Source organism: Phoxinus phoxinus (assembly GCF_949152265.1).
Source record: "Phoxinus phoxinus genome assembly, chromosome: 18".
NCBI lineage: Eukaryota > Metazoa > Chordata > Actinopteri > Cypriniformes > Leuciscidae > Phoxinus > Phoxinus phoxinus.
This window is the reverse complement of record NC_136893.1, coordinates 25,159,675-25,182,858: the sequence shown is the minus strand read 5'-3', so window position 1 is coordinate 25,182,858 and position 23,184 is coordinate 25,159,675. Positions and strand designations below refer to the sequence as shown.

Here is a 23,184-nt window from a genome sequence, read left to right as displayed (position 1 = left end):
CGTGCTGCGTATCACGACAATGAACCTTATTGGTTCTTGCAGAGGCTCAAACGTACTGCGTAACACAAGATTGAACCTCATTGGTTCTTGCTGAAGCTTAAACGTGCTGCGTAACACAAGATTGAACCTCATTGGTTCTTGCTGAAGCTCAAACGTGCTGCGTAACACAAGATTGAACCTCATTGGTTCTTGCTGAAGCTTAAACGTGCTGCGTAACACGAGAATGAACCTCATTGGTTCTTGCAGAAGCTTAAACGTGCTGCGTAACACGAGAATGAACCTCATTGGTTCTTGCAGAAGCTCAAACGTGCTGCGTAACACGAGAATGAACCTCATTGGTTCTTGCAGAAGCTCAAACGTGCAGAAGCTCAAACGTGCTGCATAAAACGAAAATGAACCTCATTGGTTCTTGCAGAAGCTCAAACGTGCAGAAGCTCAAACGTGCTGCGTAACACGAAAATGAATAACATTGGTTCTTGCAGAAGCTCAAAAGTGCTGCGTAACATGAGAATGAACCTCATTGGTTCTTGCTGAAGCTCAAAAGTGCTGCGTAACACGAAAATGAACCTTATTGGTTCTTGCAGAAGCTCAAACGTGCTGCGTAACATGAGAATGAACCTCATTGGTTCTTGCTGAAGCTCAAACGTGCTGCGTAACATGAGAATGAACCTCATTGGTCCTGGCAGAAGCTCAAACGTGCTGCGTAACATGAGAATGAACCTCATTGGTTCTTGCTGAAGCTCAAACGTGCTCCCTAACACGAGATTGAACCTCATTGGTTCTTGCTGAAGATCAAACGTGCTGCGTAACACGAAAATGAACCTCATTGGTTCTTGCAGAGGCTCAAACGTGCTGCCTAACACGAGAATGAACCTCATTGGTTCTTGCTGAAGCTCAAACGTGCTGCGTAACACGAGAATGAACCTCATTGGTTCTTGCAGAAGCTCAAAGTGCTGTGTAACACGAGAATGAACCCCATTGGTTCTTGCAGAAGCTCAAACGTTCTGCCTAACACAAAAATGAACCTCTTAGGTTCATGCCGAAGCTCAAACGTTCTGCGTATCACGACAATGAACCACGAGAATGAACCTCATTGGCTCTTGCTGAAGCTCAAACGTGCTGCGTAACACGAGAATGAACCTCATTGGTTCTTGCTGAAGCTCAAACGTACTGCGTAACATGAGATTTAACCTCATTGGTTCTTGCAGAAGCTCAAACGTACTGCGTAACACGAGAATGAACCTCATTGGTTCTTGCAGAAGCTCAAACGTGCTGCGTAACACGAGAATGAACCTCATTGGTTCTTGCTGAAGCTCAAACGTACTGCGTAACACGAGAATGAACCTCATTGGTTCTTGCAGAAGCTCAAACGTGCTGCGTAACACAAGATTGAACCTCATTGGTTCTTGCTGAAGCTCAAACCTGCTGCCTAACACGAGAATGAACCTCATTGGTTCTTGCAGAAGCTCAAACGTACTGCGTAACACGAGATTTAACCTCATTGGTTCTTGCTGAAGCTCAAACGTGCTGCGTAACATGAGAATGAACCTCATTGGTTCTTGCTGAAGCTTAAACGTGCTGCGTAACACGAGAATGAACCTCATTGGTTCTTGCTGAAGCTCAAACGTGCTGCGTATCACGACAATGAACCTTATTGGTTCTTGCAGAAGCTCAAACGTGCTGCGTAACACGAGAATGAATCTCATATGTGCTGCGTAACACGAGAATGAACCTCATTGGTTCTTGCTGAAGCTCAAACGTGCTGCGTAACACAAGAATGAACCTCATTGGTTCTTGCTGAAGCTCAAACGTGCTGCGTAACACGAGATTGAATCTCATATGTGCTGCCTAACACGAGATTGAACCTCATTGGTTCTTGCAGAAGCTCAAACGTGCTGCGTAACACAAGAATGAACCTCATTGGCTCTTGCTGAAGCTCAAACGTGCTGCGTAACACGAGAATGAACCTCATTGGTTCTTGCTGAAGCTCAAACGTACTGCGTAACATGAGATTTAACCTCATTGGTTCTTGCAGAAGCTCAAACGTACTGCGTAACACGAGAATGAACCTCATTGGTTCTTGCAGAAGCTCAAACGTGCTGCGTAACACGAGAATGAACCTCATTGGTTCTTGCTGAAGCTCAAACGTACTGCGTAACACGAGAATGAACCTCATTGGTTCTTGCAGAAGCTCAAACGTGCTGCGTAACACAAGATTGAACCTCATTGGTTCTTGCTGAAGCTCAAACCTGCTGCCTAACACGAGAATGAACCTCATTGGTTCTTGCTGAAGCTTAAACGTGCTGCGTATCACGACAATGAACCTTATTGGTTCTTGCAGAAGCTTAAACGTGCTGCGTATCACAAGATTGAACCTCATTGGTTCTTGCTGAAGCTCAAACCTGCTGCCTAACACGAGAATGAACCTCATTGGTTCTTGCTGAAGCTTAAACGTGCTGCGTATCACGACAATGAACCTTATTGGTTCTTGCTGAAGCTCAAACCTGCTGCCTAACACGAGAATGAACCTCATTGGTTCTTGCTGAAGCTTAAACGTGCTGCGTATCACGACAATGAACCTTATTGGTTCTTGCAGAAGCTCAAACGTGCTGCGTAACACGAGAATGAATCTCATATGTGCTGCGTAACACGAGAATGAACCTCATTGGTTCTTGCTGAAGCTCAAACGTGCTGCGTAACACAAGAATGAACCTCATTGGTTCTTGCTGAAGCTCAAACGTGCTGCGTAACACGAGATTGAATCTCATATGTGCTGCCTAACACGAGATTGAACCTCATTGGTTCTTGCAGAAGCTCAAACGTGCTGCGTAACACAAGAATGAACCTCATTGGCTCTTGCTGAAGCTCAAACGTGCTGCGTAACACGAGAATGAACCTCATTGGTTCTTGCTGAAGCTCAAACGTACTGCGTAACATGAGATTTAACCTCATTGGTTCTTGCAGAAGCTCAAACGTACTGCGTAACACGAGAATGAACCTCATTGGTTCTTGCAGAAGCTCAAACGTGCTGCGTAACACGAGAATGAACCTCATTGGTTCTTGCTGAAGCTCAAACGTACTGCGTAACACGAGAATGAACCTCATTGGTTCTTGCAGAAGCTCAAACGTGCTGCGTAACACAAGATTGAACCTCATTGGTTCTTGCTGAAGCTCAAACCTGCTGCCTAACACGAGAATGAACCTCATTGGTTCTTGCAGAAGCTCAAACGTACTGTGTAACACGAGATTTAACCTCATTGGTTCTTGCTGAAGCTCAAACGTGCTGCGTAACATGAGAATGAACCTCATTGGTTCTTGCTGAAGCTTAAACGTGCTGCGTAACACGAGAATGAACCTCATTGGTTCTTGCTGAAGCTCAAACGTGCTGCGTATCACGACAATGAACCTTATTGGTTCTTGCAGAAGCTCAAACGTGCTGCGTAACACGAGAATGAACCTCATTGGTTCTTGCTGAAGCTCAAACGTGCTGCGTAACATGAGAATGAACCTCATTGGTTCTTGCTGAAGCTCAAACGTGCTGCGTAACACGAGAATGAACCTCATTGGTTCTTGCTGAAGCTCAAACGTGCTGCGTAACACGAGAATGAACCTCATTGGTTCTTGCTGAAGCTCAAACGTGCTGCGTAACACGAGAATGAACCTCATTGGTTCTTGCTGAAGCTCAAACGTGCTGCGTAACACGAGATTGAATCTCATATGTGCTGTGTAACACGAGATTGAACCTCATTGGTTCTTGCAGAAGCTCAAACGTGCTGCGTAACACAAGAATGAACCTCATTGGTTCTTGCTGAAGCTCAAACGTGCTGCGTAACACGAGAATGAACCTCATTGGTTCTTGCTGAAGCTCAAACGTGCTGCGTAACACGAGATTGAATCTCATATGTGCTGCGTAACACGAGAATGAACCTCATTGGTTCTTGCTGAAGCTCTAACGTGCTGTTTAACACGAGAATGAACCTCATTGGTTCTTGCAGAAGCTCAAACGTGCTGCGTAACACGAGAATGAACCTCATTGGTTCTTGCTGAAGCTCAAACGTGCTGCGTAACACGAGATTGAATCTCATATGTGCTGCGTAACACGAGAATGAACCTCATTGGTTCTTGCTGAAGCTCAAACGTGCTGTGTAACACGAGAATGAACCTCATTGGTTCTTGCTGAAGCTCAATCGTGCTGCGTAACACGAGAATGAACCTCATTGGTTCTTGCTGAAGCTCAAACGTGCTGCGTAACATGAGAATGAACCTCATTGGTTCTTGCAGAAGCTCAAACGTGCTGCGTAACATGAGAATGAACCTCATTGGTTCTTGCAGAAGCTCAAACGTGCTGCGTAACATGAGAATGAACCTCATTGGTTCTTGCAGAAGCTCAAACGTGCTGCGTAACATGAGAATGAACCTCATTGGTTCTTGCTGAAGCTCAAACGTGCTGCGTAACATGAGAATGAACCTCATTGGTTCTTGCTGAAGGACAAATTAAAGAGTCTTAGTAAGACTAATGGTGTTAGTATTTAGAGGGCTTGTCTGAATCTTTCAAAAGTTCTCAATTTTTCTGTTTTACTTCCCAAGTATGCCCGTAGACACATTATCAATCAGGAATCGTTCTGCCATTGGCCGCTTTCCAGCCGGTACTCTTCCACCGGAGGATCCAGAGAAGGTGAAGCTAAAGAAGCCAGAGACGAAGTGGTCATGTTGCACATGGATTCGTCAGTGCTGCTGCCGCCGCAAGACAACAGGGGATGGCGTCACAGGTGGACCTACAGAAACCACCGAAATGCCAGAGACAGGTAACCTAACGGGACAGAGAGAGTGCTTTGGCTCCAAATATAAAGCTTGAACCAATATTAAAGTGATTGTTAACATAATAATTAACATTCAGTTATCATTTACTCATCCTCAAGTCATCCCAAACCTGTGAGACTTTCTTCTTCTTCTTCTTTCTTCAATATAAAATGCACAAGATCCAAGCTGTCTCTCTATCTTTCAGGTACCATACTGGAAGTGCGTTCTATAGACCTTCTCAAATCCAACAAAGAACCCAACCGACTTGAGCATCATACAGATCGCTACCGCAGCGAAAACCTCATTATCCGCAGAGGCCAGACCTTTCAGATGTTGATCGAGCTCTCAAGACCTTTCAACTCGGAAACAGATAAACTTCACTTAGATTTGAAGCTAGGTCAGTTTTGCCATATTACAACCCTTAGTTCAATTCACTGTATAGCCTTGGTGAGCATAAGAGACTTCTTTCAACACTAAAAAATCTCACAGACTTAACTTCGATTTGTACACATCTCATGGTTATGTTTTGGTCTTAAAAAAGCATTTGTATGGGCATATGTCTTTCAGGTAATCTCCCAGATGTGTCCAAAGGCACACATGTGATTGTTCCTTTGGTTGAGGATCTGCAGGATAACTGCTGGGAGGCCAAGATAGTTGAACAGAAAGACAAAAAAATCAAACTTTCTGTCAACTCTCTGCCAACTGCTGCTATTGGCAAATACAGGCTCGGTGTTGCAACACATTCCTCAACGGGCGAGGCCATGTCTCCGTACAGCCCTGACAATGACATCTACATGCTGTTCAACCCCTGGTGTGAAGGTGAAAACAAGGGCGGGGTGAGAGAGATAGGGGGAAGATAACATCAGGGAGTACACATAATGAAAATACTGTAGTAGTGTGATATTATCTGGCACATTCCACAAATAGTGTCCTGTGACAGTTTTAAAAGACATGCAAGCACAAATTCCATGTTTATTGTTGAAATCTATTGTATATGTTAGCCATTACATATCTTTTACCTAACATTAAGTTAACCTAAAGCAGCTTGTTTTAAACCAGGGGTCCAAACCTGCTCCTGGAGGGCCACTGTCCTGTAGAGTTTAGCTCCAGCTTGCCTCAACAAACTTGCCTTGACGTTTCTAGTAAGACGTTTAGTAGCTGGTTCAGATGCGTTTAATTGGGGTTGGAGTGAAACTTTGCAGGACAGTGGTTCTCCAGGAGCAGGATTGGACACCCCTATTTTAAACTAATCAAATGTCTGTCCCACTTAAAATTGGGATTTTTGTCCTGTCCCACTTCAGATGTCTTGACCTTTTTATCTGTATCCAATAACTGTCATAATCTACTGATATTCAATTAATTTAGAACGTTAATTTAGTTCTTAACGTATTCAAATTACCATTATACTGTCCCACATTTTGCGCACAACTTCATAACGTGTGATTATATTAAGTCTTTAATTGTGACATCCATGATTTGGACAGATAAATATAAGTACATCAAGTATATAATCAAGACAAATATATATCATGTATTGACAAATAAGTCATTAAGAAGTAGTAGGAGTATTAGTTTCAGAGCCTGTTTTGTCCCATTTGTGGACAGTGCCACTTAATTTTGTCTCGTTCCAATATGCTGGGAAATGGAAACTTCATCCACTTTCTCTTCCTCTTCTAGGCGACTCTGTGTACATGGATAATGAGGAAGAGAGGAAAGAGTATGTTTTAAATGACATGGGAATAATCTATTACGGAACTGACAACCAGATCGGAGACAGGCCGTGGAATTTTGGCCAGGTCAGAGCAATGCATCCATATGAACATATCTATTGTTTTCAAAAAAACTTAATAGATTCCTTCTCAGCTTGAACGTATGGCAGAAAAACAGATTTCAAATTGGATTATATTTCATTGAATTCAAAGATAAAATGCAATAAATAAATAAAACACATTCTTCTGTATCTTAGTTTGATAAGGGCATCCTTCCATCATGTCTGTTTTTGCTGGAGCAAAGTGGGACCCCAGCATCAGGATGGGGAGATCCTGTCAATGTGGTCAGGCTTTTGTCTGCAATGGTGAGTTTGAATGCAACTTTTAAAGGAGTCATATTATTTCTGTCCACTGGGGTCAACTTATAATGACAACTTTCTTCTCTAGGCCCCCTATCTTATTGCAGTCTATAACAACATCTTTCATGCACATTATCATTCACTGTAAACACTAATGCTCAAAAAGAGTAATTGGTTATTGAGTAGAGTAAACTTAAATTAAACAAATTGGTTCAATCATATTAACTTTTATTTAGAGTATTTAGAACTTTCTTTTTATTTTGAGTCCACAAAACAGATAAATAATCTGAATTGTTTCGTTGTTTTGAGTGTTATGAAAGTTTTTTCTCTCTAGACAAACTGAAACTGGGCTGAGATTTCTATTTCCCAGCATTACCCAAAGAGAGGGTAACACTAAATTAACCCTCTGGGGTCTAAGGTGTTTTTGGGGTCCTTGAGATGTTTTGACATGCCCTGATATTTGTTTTTTTTTCAGTTGCTTATAAACATATTAATGGCAAAGGTGTAATTACACTCTATTTAGCACGAACATGGCTATCATAATATGTGAGCAACATGTATGAACATGTTTGCATTTTTGAGAGAATATTATTTATGCGTGGTTATTCAAAAAACTCAAGCTTAAATTTTACCATCATGGTGACGAGTGGAGCATGGGCTTAGATTGGAAACATGCTGCTGCTACAAGGTAAATTAGGGAGAACCCAGTAGCAGATCTAGGCCTCATCCACACTACTGCGTTTTAGTTTAGAAACTGAGAATTTAAACGAATACGATCTCCGTCCACACCAGCGTTTTAGCTGCGTATTAGAATTGATCTCCGGCCACATTAAAACGACTGAAAACGCGGATCACGTGACCATTCACCAACACTGGGCATGCGCGTGCCAGTGTAAACAGGCGCATGTAGGCAGTTATAGGATTGTAAAATGCAGAATTTATTTGCACAACAGCTGCTAGCAAAGACATCAATGTCAGTAACGCTTGTAATTCGTTATCCATGTTGTAGTCACTAACGTTACGTAGTCCAGGCTGTTTTGTATGTTTTCTTCCCGGGGACGGGTCATGTGATGGGTGTCTGACGAATCAGGGAAGGATACGCCATGACTGATGACACCCAATCATAGAGCCGAGCGTGAGCTTCTGCGTCATCGCTTCTAAAGTCCTCCGTTTTGACCCGTCTCCACTAAAACGCAAAACGTTTCCAAACTTCTCCGTTTTAGGTCTTCGTTTTTGCCGTTGTAGTCTGGACGGGAGGTGCAAACGTAGCAAAAGGTCTCCGTTTCTAAACGAAAATGCAGTAGTGTGGATGGGGCCCGAGACAGGTGGTGCTGGGGAGGAGGAGGGCTAAAGATATTCTCATGGCCCACACAACTGAGATGGATCGAATGGCTGCTCCTACCAACTTGCAGAATATCAGTTATCATGACTGAACTATGCATAAATTCAAACATTAAAAATATCCAGATGCAATAGAAGAATAATTTTTCGTTTGGCAGATTAACTCTCCTGATGACAACGGTGTGGTGATAGGCAACTGGTCAGGTACGTACGATAATGGCATGGCCCCCACATTCTGGAACGGCAGCAGCGACATCCTGAGACAGTACTACGAGAACGCAGGAACACCGGTCAGATACGGGCAGTGCTGGGTCTTCTCTGGGGTCACCACCTCAGGTAAGAGCATGTGTCTGAGAATGTGTGAGAACATGTCCATTTGATTTGAGCATAACAATTAAACCTCTTTCTCATTTTTAGTGATGAGGTGTTTAGGGATTCCCACCCGGAGCGTTACAAACTTCGATTCTGCTCACGACACAGATGTTTCCTTGACGACAGATGTGTATTTAGATGAGAATTATGAGCCGATTGAGGAGCTTAATCAAGATTCTGTCTGGTAAGCTCAAATTTAATTTACAATATTTTAAGCAACTTTAAACAAATCTAGACAAGTACGGAGTACACTGTAATGTTAGCTTAACCTATTACTGTTTTACTCCCAAATGCTGCACCATTCAAACCTGTAATAGGATCAGCGTCAAACAAAACATGGCAGTAAACATACAAATGTCTTGTCTCTGCAGGAACTTCCATGTGTGGAATGACTGCTGGATGGCCCGTCCAGATCTGCCCACGGGTTTGGGGGGGTGGCAGGCAGTAGATGCCACGCCTCAAGAGACCAGTCAGGGCGTTTTTCGCTGTGGTCCCGCTTCTGTCGCAGCTGTCCGGGATGGACTAGTTTACCTCAAGCATGACACGCCATTTGTATTTGCAGAGGTATACCTAAAACTTCTGATTTATCACTTCATTTTTAAAAGAGGCCCAAAGAGGCTTACTAATCATTCTTTATTTTTTTTGTGTTCAAGGTGAACAGTGATAAAGTCTACTGGCAGCGGACTGCTGATGGCACCTTCACTCCCGTCCAAGTTAAGAAGAACGCAGTCGGTCACTGCATCAGCACTAAAGCAGTTGGCTCTGATGAACGAGAAGACATCACGCACCTCTACAAATACCCGGAAGGTAAACTGTTTTTGTTTTAATTAAAAAGGTAGTCAACTGAAACCAACGGACAATTATAAACCCTGAATAGATGATGGGTGGAGAAATGTTGAATGTTCCTGGTGTAATAAAGGGGAAAACATTTAGATGTTTTCAGGTTCTTTCACACAACTGTGAATTCTTATCAAGTTTAAATCTAAATCTAGTTTAAAACACATGCGCGAAGATCTTAAACTTGTATTCATCAGTGGTGGATGATCAAGTACTTGAGTAAAAGTACGAGTAAAAGTGCAAATTTTCAAATTGAGTAAAAGTACAGAATTACTTAATTTTTAATGTGCTTAATAAGAATCAGTGAGTTAACTGGAGGAGACTGGAGGTGTTGACTCACGAACTGATCAATCCAATTTCTAAATGAATCAGTGCGCTTTGTGAACAGAATCAATGGGTTCATTGAAAACAATTAGCTCGTTCATTTGAATCGGACATGCTATCATCATTCCGAGAGCGTGTTGGTTTCTTCGAAATAACAATATTAGTTTCCTAAAGAAAATACTCAAATAAAGTAAAAAAACAAAACGTAAGTATAGTAAAAAGTAATAATACTGTGTTATTCTCCATAGTAAATATTTTACACCATTTTCAAGAAGTTACAATTAAGTGGCTCGGAAAATGTCATGCGGTGTAACCAATAAGTAAAAAGTAATAATAACAAGTCCTTTTCACCTTGAATACATGCAAGAGCACATACCTTAATCATTAACAGTTTTATTTTTTATTTTATATGTTTTAACAAATATAATAAAAAATTATTCTAGCATATAACATAAATTATTCATTCATTCAGTTTTTGGGAAGTCGCTCCACATGACACACCCTGAGCTAACCATGCCTTGTCATAAAAAAGTGTTTAAGTCATTTTGAATTTTAATTCAGAAAATAAAAACATGCTCACCATAAAAGAGTTATAAGTATTTGTATGAATGAAATGCATTTTTTTAATGCACACTTGAATTAAATCACTATTCCTTTGTTTTAGATTCGGAGGAAGAACGCATAGCTGTGGAAACAGCCTGTCAGTACGGCTCTAAATCCGGGATCTACGATGTCTCCAGTGCGGATGACGTCACCGTGCTGATCACCATGGACGGAGAAGAGCCTCAGCTTGGTGCAGACGCTAAACTGGCCGTCACGGTGAAGAACACAAGTGCAGAACAGCGCACTTTCAACCTGCACAGCCAGGTGGCTGTTATGTACTATACTGGGGTGTATAAATCTACAGTAAAGAAAGACCAGATACCCATCGAACTCCAACCCAATGAAGGTGAGAGACCTTAACAGAGTGCAATAATGCAGCGTTTAATTAATATGATGCCAATTAGAGATTAATTTTTCGCTCTTACTCATCATAGTTGACACTGTGGAGTGGTGTCTGCCCTACGAACACTATAAAGACCATCTGGTGGACCAGGCCATGCTGATGCTCACTCTCACTGGACGGGTCACACAGACCAAACAGGTTCTGGCTACCCAGTTTCGCTTCAGACTGCGCACACCAGACATAGTCATCAAAGTGAGTTTAAAAGACTTCTCTGTTTTAAACTTAAAATTATTCACGTGTATATACACTGCAAAAAATACTTTCTTAATTAGTATTTTTGTTTTGTTTCCAGTCCAAATATCTAAAAATTCTTAAACCAAGAAGCGTTTACTAGAGAAGTAAAATGACATAAGAAATTCTATTTTGTTTTAAGATAAAAAGAAAGTAATTTAAGTAATTTTTACTTAAAACGAGCAAAATTATCTGCCAATGGGGTAAGCAAAAAATTCTTGGTTTCCATTTTAATTAAGATTTTTTTTCTTGTTTTCCATTCGAATTCAGATTTTTTTGCTTACCCCATTGGCAGATAATTTTGCTCGTTTTAAGTAAAAATTACTTAAATTACTTTCTTTTTATCTTAAAACAAAATAGAATTTATGTCATTTTACTTCTCTAGTAAACGCTTCTTGGTTTAAGAATTTTTAGATATTTGGACTGGAAACAAAACAAAAATACTAAGTAAGAAAAGCATTTTTTGCAGTGTATGGAGATTAATATGTGTGGTTAGAACAGGCAAAGCCAATTTTAGGTTTTATTTGGATAATTGGTTTTATGAGATCTCTCTTAATGTCATGGCACTTGTTGTAAACGTGAGCTCCTCTACCTTTCAGCCTGATGGGGATGCTGTAGTTGGGAAAGAGTTGAAGGTTGCGATCGTTTTCCAGAACCCACTTAAGCGCACACTGAAGAACGTGAAGTTTCGCATTGAAGGACTGGGGTTGCAGAGTGTCAGGGAGGTTTCCTACGGGTAAGATGCTCAATGTCAAACGTACATCAAGATGTGGTTGTCCTCATTATGGTCTGTGAATGCTTTCACTGCACAGTTGTTAGATTAACTATCAGTCAAAAGGTTGGGGTCAGTAAGAGTTTTTAATGTTTTTAAAAGAATTCTCTTATGTTCACCAGCAAAACAGAAATATTTTTACCATTTAAAATAACTGTCTATTTGAATATTTTTTAAAAATGTAATGTATTCCTGTAATGGTAAAACCGAAAAAGGCAAACTATATTTCCAAAAGCATACACAATGTATCAATTTCATAAGCGTTTCACAGCCTAACTGATTTAAAGGACAATTCCGGTGAAAAATTAACCTAGGGGTAATTAACACATGGTTACCGAATCGATGCGTTTTCATGATAATCGAATGTAAAGAGTTTTATCTCTAAAAACTGATTAGCCTATAACGCTAGTTTATGGGGCATAGAGTAAGTAAAAGTAAATCGCCAGTTAATACCACTAACAAGGCTCAAAATAGCCTCACACTAACACGGTAGCATATTGAGGGTCCCTACATGCAAACCGAAGCATTGAGAACTTTGTAAGTGTACAGGCAGTTTAATAAGAAGATACTTTATAAAGACAGTACATTACGCGTATACAGGCAGGAGCCATCTTGGAAAACAGAACGCCGTGCTAAGTGAGCTGGTCGATAGGAATTACGTTTGTGAAATCTAACATAGCACGGCATTCGTGGCGCTTTACTTTTACCTATTATATGCCCCATATACTAGCGTTATAAGCTAATCTGTTTTTAGAGATACATACAACTCTTTTTCTTTACATTCGATTATCATGAACACGCCAGAGAACGATCGACTCGGTAACCATGTGTTATTTTACTCCCAAGTTAATTTTTCACCAGAATTGTCCTTTAACATTACAACAATATTTAGCAAAAATATGCAGTCTATGAGATCAATTCAAAACCATGTTTCCATGTTTTTTCTCACTCTCTCTATTGTTTATATTTTTTCTCAGAGATATACAAAGCTTGGCCACGGTGACATTGACAGAGAAGTTTATTCCCTCTGAGGCTGGGCCACAGAAACTTCTAGCTTCACTCGACTGCCGTCAACTCGCTCAGGTGCATGGAGTCGCCAACATCGACGTCAAAGCACTGTGAACAATCTCTTCAAGAGGAGAAAGCCGCGCTGCACACGGACCTCAGTGGCTCTGAATCTCTTCTGGAAGATCTCCATCCAGGACATCTTTCCCTAGCCATGTCCACATACAACACCACTAAAACCCTTAATGATTTTAGACCAGTGGCACTCACATCAGAAGTGATGAAAGTATTTGAAAAATTGGTGAGTTCTGAAATATTGAGAAAACCGGAGCATTTACTTGACCCTCTGCAATTTGCGTACAGACCCCGTAGGGGGGTGGAAGATGCCACTGTCACTTTACTTAATTTTCTTTTTAAGCATTTAGATAACAATGGCTCACATGCCAGGCTTTTATTTATTGACTTCTCCTCAGCTTTTAATACAATTCAACCTCATATTTTAACCACAAGGCTGCAAGAACAGTTTGATTTGAGCAATAACCTGGTAGGTTGGATCCTCATTTTTTTAACAAACAGGACGCAAAGAGTGAGAGTGAATGGCAATTATTCTGAGAAAGTCTGCTCATCAACAGGCTCTCCACAAGGATGTGTACTCTCACCTTTGCTTTTTATCCTGTACACAAATATGTGCCAGAGCAGGTGGGAAAATAGGACTATAATTAAATACGCAGATGACTCAGTAATTGTCAGCCTTCTCCAAGAACAGGCCACGGCCCAGTCATCGATGATTTTGTTGAATGGTGTGAGGCGTCTCACCTTCAACTAAATGTAGTTAAAAAGGGCATCAGCGCCTGTCTTGTTTGAGGAAATTGAGTAAACTCCAGGTTGATAAATCTATCATGACCCTATTCTATCATGCTTTTATTGAGTCAGTTTTATCATTTGCACTAGCAGCCTGGTTTGGGAATCTCACTTTGAAAAATAAAAACTCACTCAACCAAATAGTAAAGTGGTCTAGCAGGCGGATTGGTGAGCAACAGCCTAACGTGGAGACCTTATACACAAAACAGGTACAGCGCATAACTAGTTCAATTGTATATGACAGTTCTCATTCACAGCACACGGAGTTCCAGCTTCTACCCTCCGGGCGTAGGTTTATGATCCCCAGGTGTAAAGCAAAAAGGTACAAGAATAGTTTTGTTCCTGCAGCCATTACATCGAGGAATAAGTTATAGCTACATTTTGCACAATTGTTCATTCTGTTTTTTGTAATATACAATATGTATGTACTTATTCTATTCCTCTAGTTTTATGCGCATCTATTTTACAAACAAATCATACCCATGTATTTAAATCCTTTTTACTTGTATCTTACATACAAATTTTTATGTATGTTTATGTATTATTTTATTTTTGACCGATAAGAACTTTTTGATGGTGTGTGGTAATGTGATGATGTGTGAAATGTGATGGTGTGTGACTCTACTGCAAACAAAATCTACCTTCGGGTATAAATAAAGTAACTTGAACTTGAACTTGAACTTAATGTTTTAAATGGCTTACTTTAACAATTGAGAATATCATTTATTTGAAAATAGAATATATATATATATATATATATATATATATATATATATATATATATATAACATAGTATTATCATTACACATCACAACACCCTAAAGAAAATGAAAGATTTCAATGAAGAATCGTTGTACTTGATTCAATTCACTAAAAACATTAATTTATGGATTTGTTTGTGACTTGTTTTTTTTTTGTTTACATCATTACACCAGTAGGTGGCATCCGGTGTCTTTTGTGTGTGTAAGTCATATCTTTCATTCAAAATATTTATTTAAACACATAGTCCATACAACAACAATTCATAGTCATCACTTCTGGCATCCTCTAAAAACGAAAAACATACCCTAAAATATTGCACAAGTAGCCTACACATGACTCATGTGCTACACTACAGTATATATTGTTTAAAGACAAATGGATTTGTGAGAATAGACCAATGCTATTATAGGTTTCATTCGTTTTTTTTTTTTTTTTAAATTCAGGCTGTAATTCCTATTTATTCCTGTTTAGTTTTTTGAAAATTTGTACTGTGTGATCTCTGTGAATTTTTCTTTTTTTCAAAAATGCAAGTTTTACATTTTACATTAGGAAATAAATTGTGAAGGATTATGAAGAGTCATCTTAATGGTGTGCACTCCAGTTTTCTAACAGTGTTTTAATAATGAAATTCGCCATGTTGATCTGTTTCAACCTCATTCTGACAGTCATGCCCGAGACCACTGAAGGGTGTGTGTGTGTGTGTGTGTGTGTGTGTGTGTGTGTGTGTGTGTGTGTTTGTGCTGTCGAATCAACTTATTGCATCTAACACAAACGTTTTTGTTAACATTATATTTGTTTGTATATTATTATATTTATATATATTTTATGTATATCATATATTTATACATATATGCAGTATGTGGGAATATCTATATACACACATACACACATTATGTAAACAAAATGTGTATGTATATATATATACATGGGGGTGAATGCGTCAAAAAATACTTGACAAATTCACAACCTTGCAACTATGTTATTGCACTTTAATAATTAAAGTAATACATCCTTTCTATTCCACGTTTGGCCCGCAACAATATAATCATTTTTTTTTAAAGTAGTTTCGCTTTTAAAGGGTTAGTTCGCCCATTTAAGACATGGAGTTGTATGCAATCCTTAACAGCACTATAGTGCATACACACTTGTAATGATAGGCATTCTGTTAAGTAACCACAAGGTGGCAGTATAGCCTTTCCTTCTGTGTGATGTTTGATGTTGTAAAACAGCTGAACAAGTGAACTATGTTTTTGGACATGATGTTGTGGATGCCCATAAAATAAAAGATAGCTTGCAGCTACCAAAAGCTAGCAGCATAACAGTTCATACGTGACTTCTTGAATAACAGAAGGCTGAACATTACATGGTACCAGCACAGGGGTCAAGAAAAGAACTGATGCAAGATGGACACAGTAAAACCACCAACTCCACTGAAAATGACGGGGAATGTGGACGCGAACTGGCGGACCTTCAAGTAACAATTTCAGCTCTACATTGCCACGGTCGGAGTTGATCATCGCGCGGAAGAAGAAAAATAACCATTTTGCTAACCATTGCCGGAGCGGAGGCTACTGAAGTATTCAACACTTTTGTATTTGGTGAACCCGACGATAAAGACAAGTTTTCAAAGAAATTTGATGAACACTGTCTTTCGAAGAAAAATTTAACTTACGAGAGATATGTATTTCGTTCTCGTCTCCAACAGCCTGGTGAGTCTTTTGATAATTATCTCACCGATCTTAAAATAAAAGCTCAGTCCTGCAACTTTGGTGATCTAAAAAACTCAATGATAAGGGATCAGATTGTATTTGGGACAAATGAAAAGAAGCTAAGAGAAAAGATGTTGAGGGAAGCGGATCTCACACTGGAAAGTGCAATAAAAATATGTCAAGCTAATGAGCTGGCAAAGCAACATGCTCTTACTTTTCAAGCGGCGCCATATGACCAAGAAAGCGAGTCCGTGAACGTGGTGAAAATTAAAGGAAAATCACGGTTCAAAGTTCAAACAAAAAGACAAAAAAAGAGACGATGATCAAACACAGTTTGACTGTAAAAAGTGTGGTGAAACGCACAGACCGAGACAATGCCCTGCATTTGGGAAAACATGTGCAAAGTGTAAAAAGCAAAATCACTACGCGAAAATGTGTTATACCAGAAAAAAGATACACACAGTGCAGGAAGACACAGATGACAGTGATGATTTGAGCGAGACATTTTTCATCAAAATGGTGTCGTGTGAGAAAAACAACGTGCAGCCCCAAAATGCAAGTGACACAGAGCATGCTGTCCGTGCAGTAAAAGATGACAAATGGACTGCACCTCTGTTAGTCAATGGGACACTATATCCTTCAAAATCGACACCGGAGCCAAAGCCAACTTGATCAATGAAAATGATCTGAAAGCTCTTGCAGAGAAACCAAAAAGAGTTGCAGACAAGGCAATATCATTAAAAGCTTACAACAATCAGCCAATAAAAACAGTGGGTGGTTGTAGGCTCAAAGTGACTGCAAAAGGCAGACAACACAACTTGATGTTTACAGTAGTGCCGAGTGGACACGAGTCGATCCTTGGAGACGAAGCATCTGAAGATCTTGGATTAGTCAAGAGGATCTACCAGATCAACAGTGACAACATAAAAATAGAAAATCAACTCGAAAGGCTGACACAAAGTGAAGGTAGAACAAGTATTGTAAAAAAAATACGCGTCTGTCTTTAAAGGACATGGTAAACTACCTTACACTTATAAAATACAGCTCAAGGAAGATGCTAAACCTGTAGTGCATGCCCCAAGGAGAGTGCCAGCACCTCTTAAAGCAGGACTTATGAAGGAACTGAACAGAATGACACAAATGGGAGTCATCGAGCGAGTGGAAGAGCCCAAAGGCTGGGTCAATTCCATCACATGTGTTAAAAAAACGAAACTCCCCTGAGCTACGTGTCTGCCTAGATCCTAAAGATTTGAATGAGAACATTAAAAGAGAACATTATCAAATACCCAAGCGTGAGGAAATTCTGAGTGACATGGCCGGTGCAAAGTACTTCAGCAAATTAGACGCCTCGCATGGATTTTGGCAGCTGAAACTGGACCCAGAAAGCAGCAGGTACACCACCTTTAACACACCATTTGGGCGTTACTGTTTTCTGAGGCTTCCATTTGGCATCAAGTCAGCGCCAGAGATCTTTCACAGAGCTATGGAGTCCATAATAGAGGGTCTGGAAGGAACAAGAGTGTACATTGATGACTTAGTTGTCTGGGGAAACACAAAACAACAACACAATGAGAGACTTGAGAAGCTGTTACAGAGAGTGAAAAAGTACGGACTAAAACTAAAAAGAGAGAAATGTCTTGTTGGAGTGACAGAAATTACATTCTTAGGAGACAAGCTCACAGCAAACGGCGTGCTACCAGACAAAAAAAAAATGCAAGCCATACTGAATATGCCGGCTCCAACTGATAAAAAAGGAGTTTTGCGAGTAATGGGGATGGTTAACTTTCTGGGTAAGTTCATTCCCAACCTCTCCTCAAAAACGAAATGCCTCAGAGAACTGCTGCATCACAACGTTGCATTTGAGTGGACAACAAAACACGAAAAATAATAGAAAGAACTGAAGAGAACTGTGACTGCTGAACAAGTTTTAACCTACTTTGATCCAACAAAACCAACCAAAATCTCCACTGATGCATCAAAAGATGGACTAGGAGCCGTTTTGCTACAAATTAATGAAGAAAAATGGCAACCTGTAGCATATGCATCGAGAACAATGACAGAGACTGAAAAACGCTATGCTCAGATTGAGAAGGAGACGCTGGGCCTAGTGTTTGGGTGTGGGAAATTTCACACTTATGTTTATGGACTGCCCACATTCACAGCAGAAACTGATCATAAACCACTCATATCAATCCGTAAAAAGAATCTCAATGACATGTCACCCAGAATCCAACGCATGATTGACCTAATATACATGGCAGGTAAATACATAGTGCTTGCTGACACACTTTCTAGAGCACCAGAACTCAACAGTGGCACAGCTGAGAACAACGCAGCAGAAGATACAGAAACACACATCAACATGGCCACTGCCTCGCTGCCTGCATCAGACACCATGCTGCAGCAGACTGTTAAAGAGACAGCAAAAGACTCTATGCTACACAAGGTATCTCACTGTGTAAACAACGGCTGGACGAAAGAAGTGTGCCCACAGTTTTTCCCGGTGCGGGCAGAGCTGTGTATGTCAAAAGGACTCCTGCTGAGAAAAAACAGGATTGTTATCCAACAGACCATGCGCAAGGACATGCTTCAGCGTCTTCATGAAGGACACCTGGGAGTGGAAAAAATGTAAGAGAAGAGCACGTGAAGCCATCTACTGGCCAGGTACCAACAAAGACATAGAGGAAATGATTGAGAAATGTGACATCTGCCTCAGACACCACTACAAACAAGTCAAGGAGCCAATGCTGGTGGCCGACTTACCCACTGCTCCTTGGCAAAAGGTGGGCACAGATTTATTTCATCTGTATGGCAAGGACTATCTTCTGGTTATAGACTATTACTCGAACTACCCTGAGATAGCGCAACTCTCCAGCACCACCGCACAGTCTGTTATAGTGCACATGAAAGGGTTCTTTGCCAGACACGGAATCCCACAATGTGTTGTGAGTGACAACGGTCCGCAGTATGACTGTGGAGAGTTTAAAGAGTTACCACAAGCCCATTGTACCCACAAGCCAATGGTCAGGCTGAAAAGGGAGTACAAATTGTTAAGAGACTACTGAAGAAAGCCAAGGATGGTAAGACTGATCCTAACCTTGCTTTACTAAGCTACAGAGCTGCACCTCTGGAGTGTGGAGCGTCCCCTGCTGAGCTACTTATGTGTCGCAAGCTCCGCACCACACTACCGCAATTGCAACCAGGACGAAACAATAACAACTGGATTAACAACAAAAAGAGACTCAAAATCAGACAAAAAATGGCCTATGACAGAGCTACAAAAAGTCTGCAACCTCTTTGTGAAAAAGACACAGTGAGAATCGAGGGACCTAATTGCTGGGACAGAAAAGCGACCGTGCTCAGTGAAGTTGGACCTAGATCTTACGTTGTGGAAACAGAGGATGGACATAAAGTGAGGAGAAACAGGAGGAGTCTGTTAAAGACTCATGAGGACACTGACAAACAGTGAAGCTGAATCTGAAAAACAAAGTGATACACCAAATGCACACCAAGCTGAGCCTCATACCACAGCCTCTCAAATGCCAGAACCAATCAGAAGGTCTACTAGACCTAGAAAACCACATGAGAGACTTATTGAAAAAGTATGATGCTTTACATTGTTGTTTAAAGTAGAGTGCCTTGTTATTGTTTTATTTTATCATCTCCATGCGTTTCTTCTCCATCTCTCAGACTATTTTGACAGATACACACTGACACTGCACGCTCGCTCAAAGGGGGAGGTGTTTAAAGATGTGATTGGGCCAGCCCAGTGTCAATCAAGAAAATAACCAATGGGCCGCTGATCTACGCGTTTCATGGGCCGGTCTGTTAGTGGAAAAAAAACTAACGCTTACTTTTTTGACCAATGCATTACACTGGCACTAACCCAGCGCCGTCAATTAAACAAAACTAAACGAATGGGCCGCCGATGTATGAGTTTTATCGGCCGTAAAAAATAAATTAAAAAAAAAGTATATCGGCTCAAAAAGCACGTCGGCCCACCGGGCATTTGCCCGGCATGCCCGATTACCAGTCCAGCCCTGCCGAGAGCCAACCGAATGGCCAAAAGCTCACGGTCTCCCACATCATAATTTCGTTCCGCGGGTGAAAGTCGCTGAGAGTAGAATGCACACGGATGGATCTTGTTGTCAATAGATGAGCGTTGTGACAAAATCGCTCCCACGGCCACGTCTGAAGCGTCAACCTCCACGATAAATTGTCTCTGAGGGTCAGGGGTGACTAGAATGGGTGCAGAGGAGAATAACTTCTTCAGACGTTTGAAGGAGTGCTGGGCAGAGTTGGACCAGAAAAAACGAGACTTAACAGCAGTGAGGGCGGTAAGTGGAGCTGCAATCTGACTGAAATTAATGAGCGAACTCCAGAAAGCGCTGAAGGGCCGTACGGGAATCGGCCAATCGATGACAGCCTGTGCCTTAGCAAAATCCATAATAACCCCCTTCTGCGGACACAACGGAGCCGAGAAACGTCACAGACTCAGAATGAAAATCGCATTTCGGCCTTGACGAAGAGCCGATTTTCTCAAATTTGCTGTAACACGCGTCGAACATGTTGGGTGTGCTCCTGGAGTGAGGACGAGAATATGAGGATATCTTCTAAGTACACGAAGACGAAAACGTTAAGCATATCCCTCAAAATGTAATTCATAAGTGCCTGAAAAACTGCAGGAGCGTTTACCAGACCGAACGGTAAAACCCGGTACTCAAAGTGGCCTAGAGGGGTATTGAAAGCAGTCTTCCACTCGTCTCCCTCCTTAATGCGCACTAAGTGATACGCATTGCGGAGGTCCAGTTTCGTGAAGATTCTTGCTCCCTGCAAGATCTCAAAGGCTGACAACATCAACGGTAAAGGATACCGGTTCTTAATGGTGATGTCGTTCGGCCCTCGATAATCAATGCAGGGACGCAGCAAACCGTCCATCTTCACAAAAAATTAACCCCGCCTCGGCGGGAGAGGAGGACTGGACAATGGTACCGGCGGTCAATGACTCAGACAAATACTTCTCAAGAGCTTCGTGCTCGGGTGCGGATAGAGAATATAGCCTCCCGCGAGGTGCAGTAGTACCAGGGCGCAGATCGATGCTACAGTCGTATGGTCGATGGGGAGGGAGAGAGGTGGCCCGTGAACAACTGAACACCGCCCGCAGATTGTGGTACTCCTCCTGAACCTTAGAGTGATCAATAGACTCCTCCTGAAAAACAGAGATAGAAGAGACAGCAGGGACTGCAGACACAAGACATTTGACATGACAAGGTAAACTCCAAGATAAAATAGACCCCTCCACCCAATTAATCTGGGGATTATGCTGCACTAACCATGGGTGACCTAAAACAATAGGGGCTAGAGGAGAATGAAAAAAAAAAAAGTCTCTTGGTTATTACCAGAAATACGTTATGGTGGCTCGATGAATGTTAGAAAGCACACGTCCATCTAAGGCAAAGGTTCATGTAAGGGAATTCCATGTTCAATAGCCCAGCTTTCATCAATGAAGTTTCCCTCAGCACCAGAGCCAATAAGGGCAGAACAGGGAAATGATGAGCCCCGCCAGCGCATGACAGCGTCAAACGTAGTGCGGATCTTGTGAAGGGGGGAAATGGAGGTTGCGCTCACCAGTACTCCCCGGACTACTGGCGAGCTCTTGCTTTTACTGGACAGGAAGCAGCATAATGGCCAGAGCCACGGCAATAGGCAAGGCAAGGCAAGGCAGCTCCACCAGTTGGTTAAACTGGGAAGGAATCTCTCGAGCAAAAATCTCGTCCTTGAGTTCGTCATTTAACCCATCCAGGAAGCGTGCAGATAGGGTGGGATCGTTCCATTCACAGGTAGCAGCCAAAGTCTGAAACTCAATAGCAAAGGCAGTCGCGGAGCGATAAAACCAAACCTGGATATGCCCAAGTAAATTTAACTGAAAGGTTAAAGGATTAGTTCACTTTTAAAATGGAAATTCTGTCATCATATACTCACCCTTAAGTTGTTTCAAACCTGTATGAATTTCTTTCCTCTGCTGAACACAAAGGAAGATATTTAGAAGAATGTCAGTAACCAGACAGTTTTTGGTTCCCAATGACTGCATAGTAGGAAAAAAATATACTATGGCAGTCATTGGGAACCAAAAACATTCTTCTAAATATCTTCCTTTGTGTTCAGCAGAGGAAAGAAATTCATACAGGTTTGAAACAACTTAAGGGTGAGTATATGATGACAGAATTTTCATTTTAAAAGTGAACTAATCCTTTAACAATACACCAATGTCATGTTGAGGCATTTTTTCTGCATGGCTTGAGGTCTTTCATCTTATCGACGGCTTTGCACTGGTTTGTTAAACAGGCTGGACCAGCCTTTTGTGTTCAATTAATTTGAAATGAACCATGCATTATGCTTTAAATGGTTGGTTTTGTACCTCTTTCTCAAAATATTTTACCCCTGTGTGAATAGTACCCCCGTCCCCCGGCCTAAATGAATAGTAGCTAGGTCTTCTTTTGAAAGAATATGTTTGAAACCAGTCTCTTGTCAAATTAGTCGCCCATAATGAAATATGTTTTATTTTACATGGAGCAGGTCATATGGGACCCGCCATGCTAAGATCACCAGCCAAATGTTACTTGATCTGGATCTAGTCAAAAGTCACATTTATGATAACGCTTTATACATTACTGATTGTTTCAAAGCAGCTTTACAGTAATAATCAAGAACATAACAGTTGCAAAGTTCTTTAATTACAAAATAAAATAAAATTTCAGCTGCAAAGCAACTCTTAAAAGACAATAGTGTCATTATTCAGCTCAACTTAGTTCAATGTTGATTCGATTTATTTGAAAACAATGTGAATGTTGCAAAGCTCATCTCTGTAACTCATTAGAAAATTAGCATGTTCTGGCTAAATAAATATCTGTCATTTAGCTCCAATCACATTTAGCTACTTTTCAGATTTTGTTAACCAAAAGAAAACATATCTCTGAATAATAAAACACGTCTTTTATTTATTTTTTATATATATTTTGAGCCTTTTTCAACCATAGAAAAAACCATAAAGAAAAGGCTTTACACTGTAAAAATAAAAGGTGCCTGGAGGAACCTT

General features: G+C 40.9%; 1 protein-coding gene across 1 annotated transcript in view; it reads left to right on the top strand.

Moving 5' to 3' along the window:
* Window positions 1–14,295, top strand: part of tgm1 (transglutaminase 1, K polypeptide) — a 29,460-nt gene extending 15,165 nt beyond the window's left edge. Inside the window, exons 2-14 of the mRNA XM_079587659.1 lie at window positions 4,588–4,805; window positions 5,006–5,197; window positions 5,368–5,619; window positions 6,478–6,596; window positions 6,767–6,874; window positions 8,368–8,545; window positions 8,627–8,765; window positions 8,953–9,145; window positions 9,235–9,388; window positions 10,407–10,691; window positions 10,780–10,940; window positions 11,579–11,715; window positions 12,729–14,295. Coding sequence (XP_079443785.1) covers window positions 4,589–4,805; window positions 5,006–5,197; window positions 5,368–5,619; window positions 6,478–6,596; window positions 6,767–6,874; window positions 8,368–8,545; window positions 8,627–8,765; window positions 8,953–9,145; window positions 9,235–9,388; window positions 10,407–10,691; window positions 10,780–10,940; window positions 11,579–11,715; window positions 12,729–12,873 — 2,280 coding nt within the window. The 5' untranslated portion in view covers window position 4,588 and the 3' untranslated portion in view covers window positions 12,874–14,295. The remainder of the gene's footprint in view (window positions 1–4,587; window positions 4,806–5,005; window positions 5,198–5,367; window positions 5,620–6,477; window positions 6,597–6,766; window positions 6,875–8,367; window positions 8,546–8,626; window positions 8,766–8,952; window positions 9,146–9,234; window positions 9,389–10,406; window positions 10,692–10,779; window positions 10,941–11,578; window positions 11,716–12,728) is intronic.
* Window positions 14,296–23,184: the final 8,889 nt, after the last annotated feature.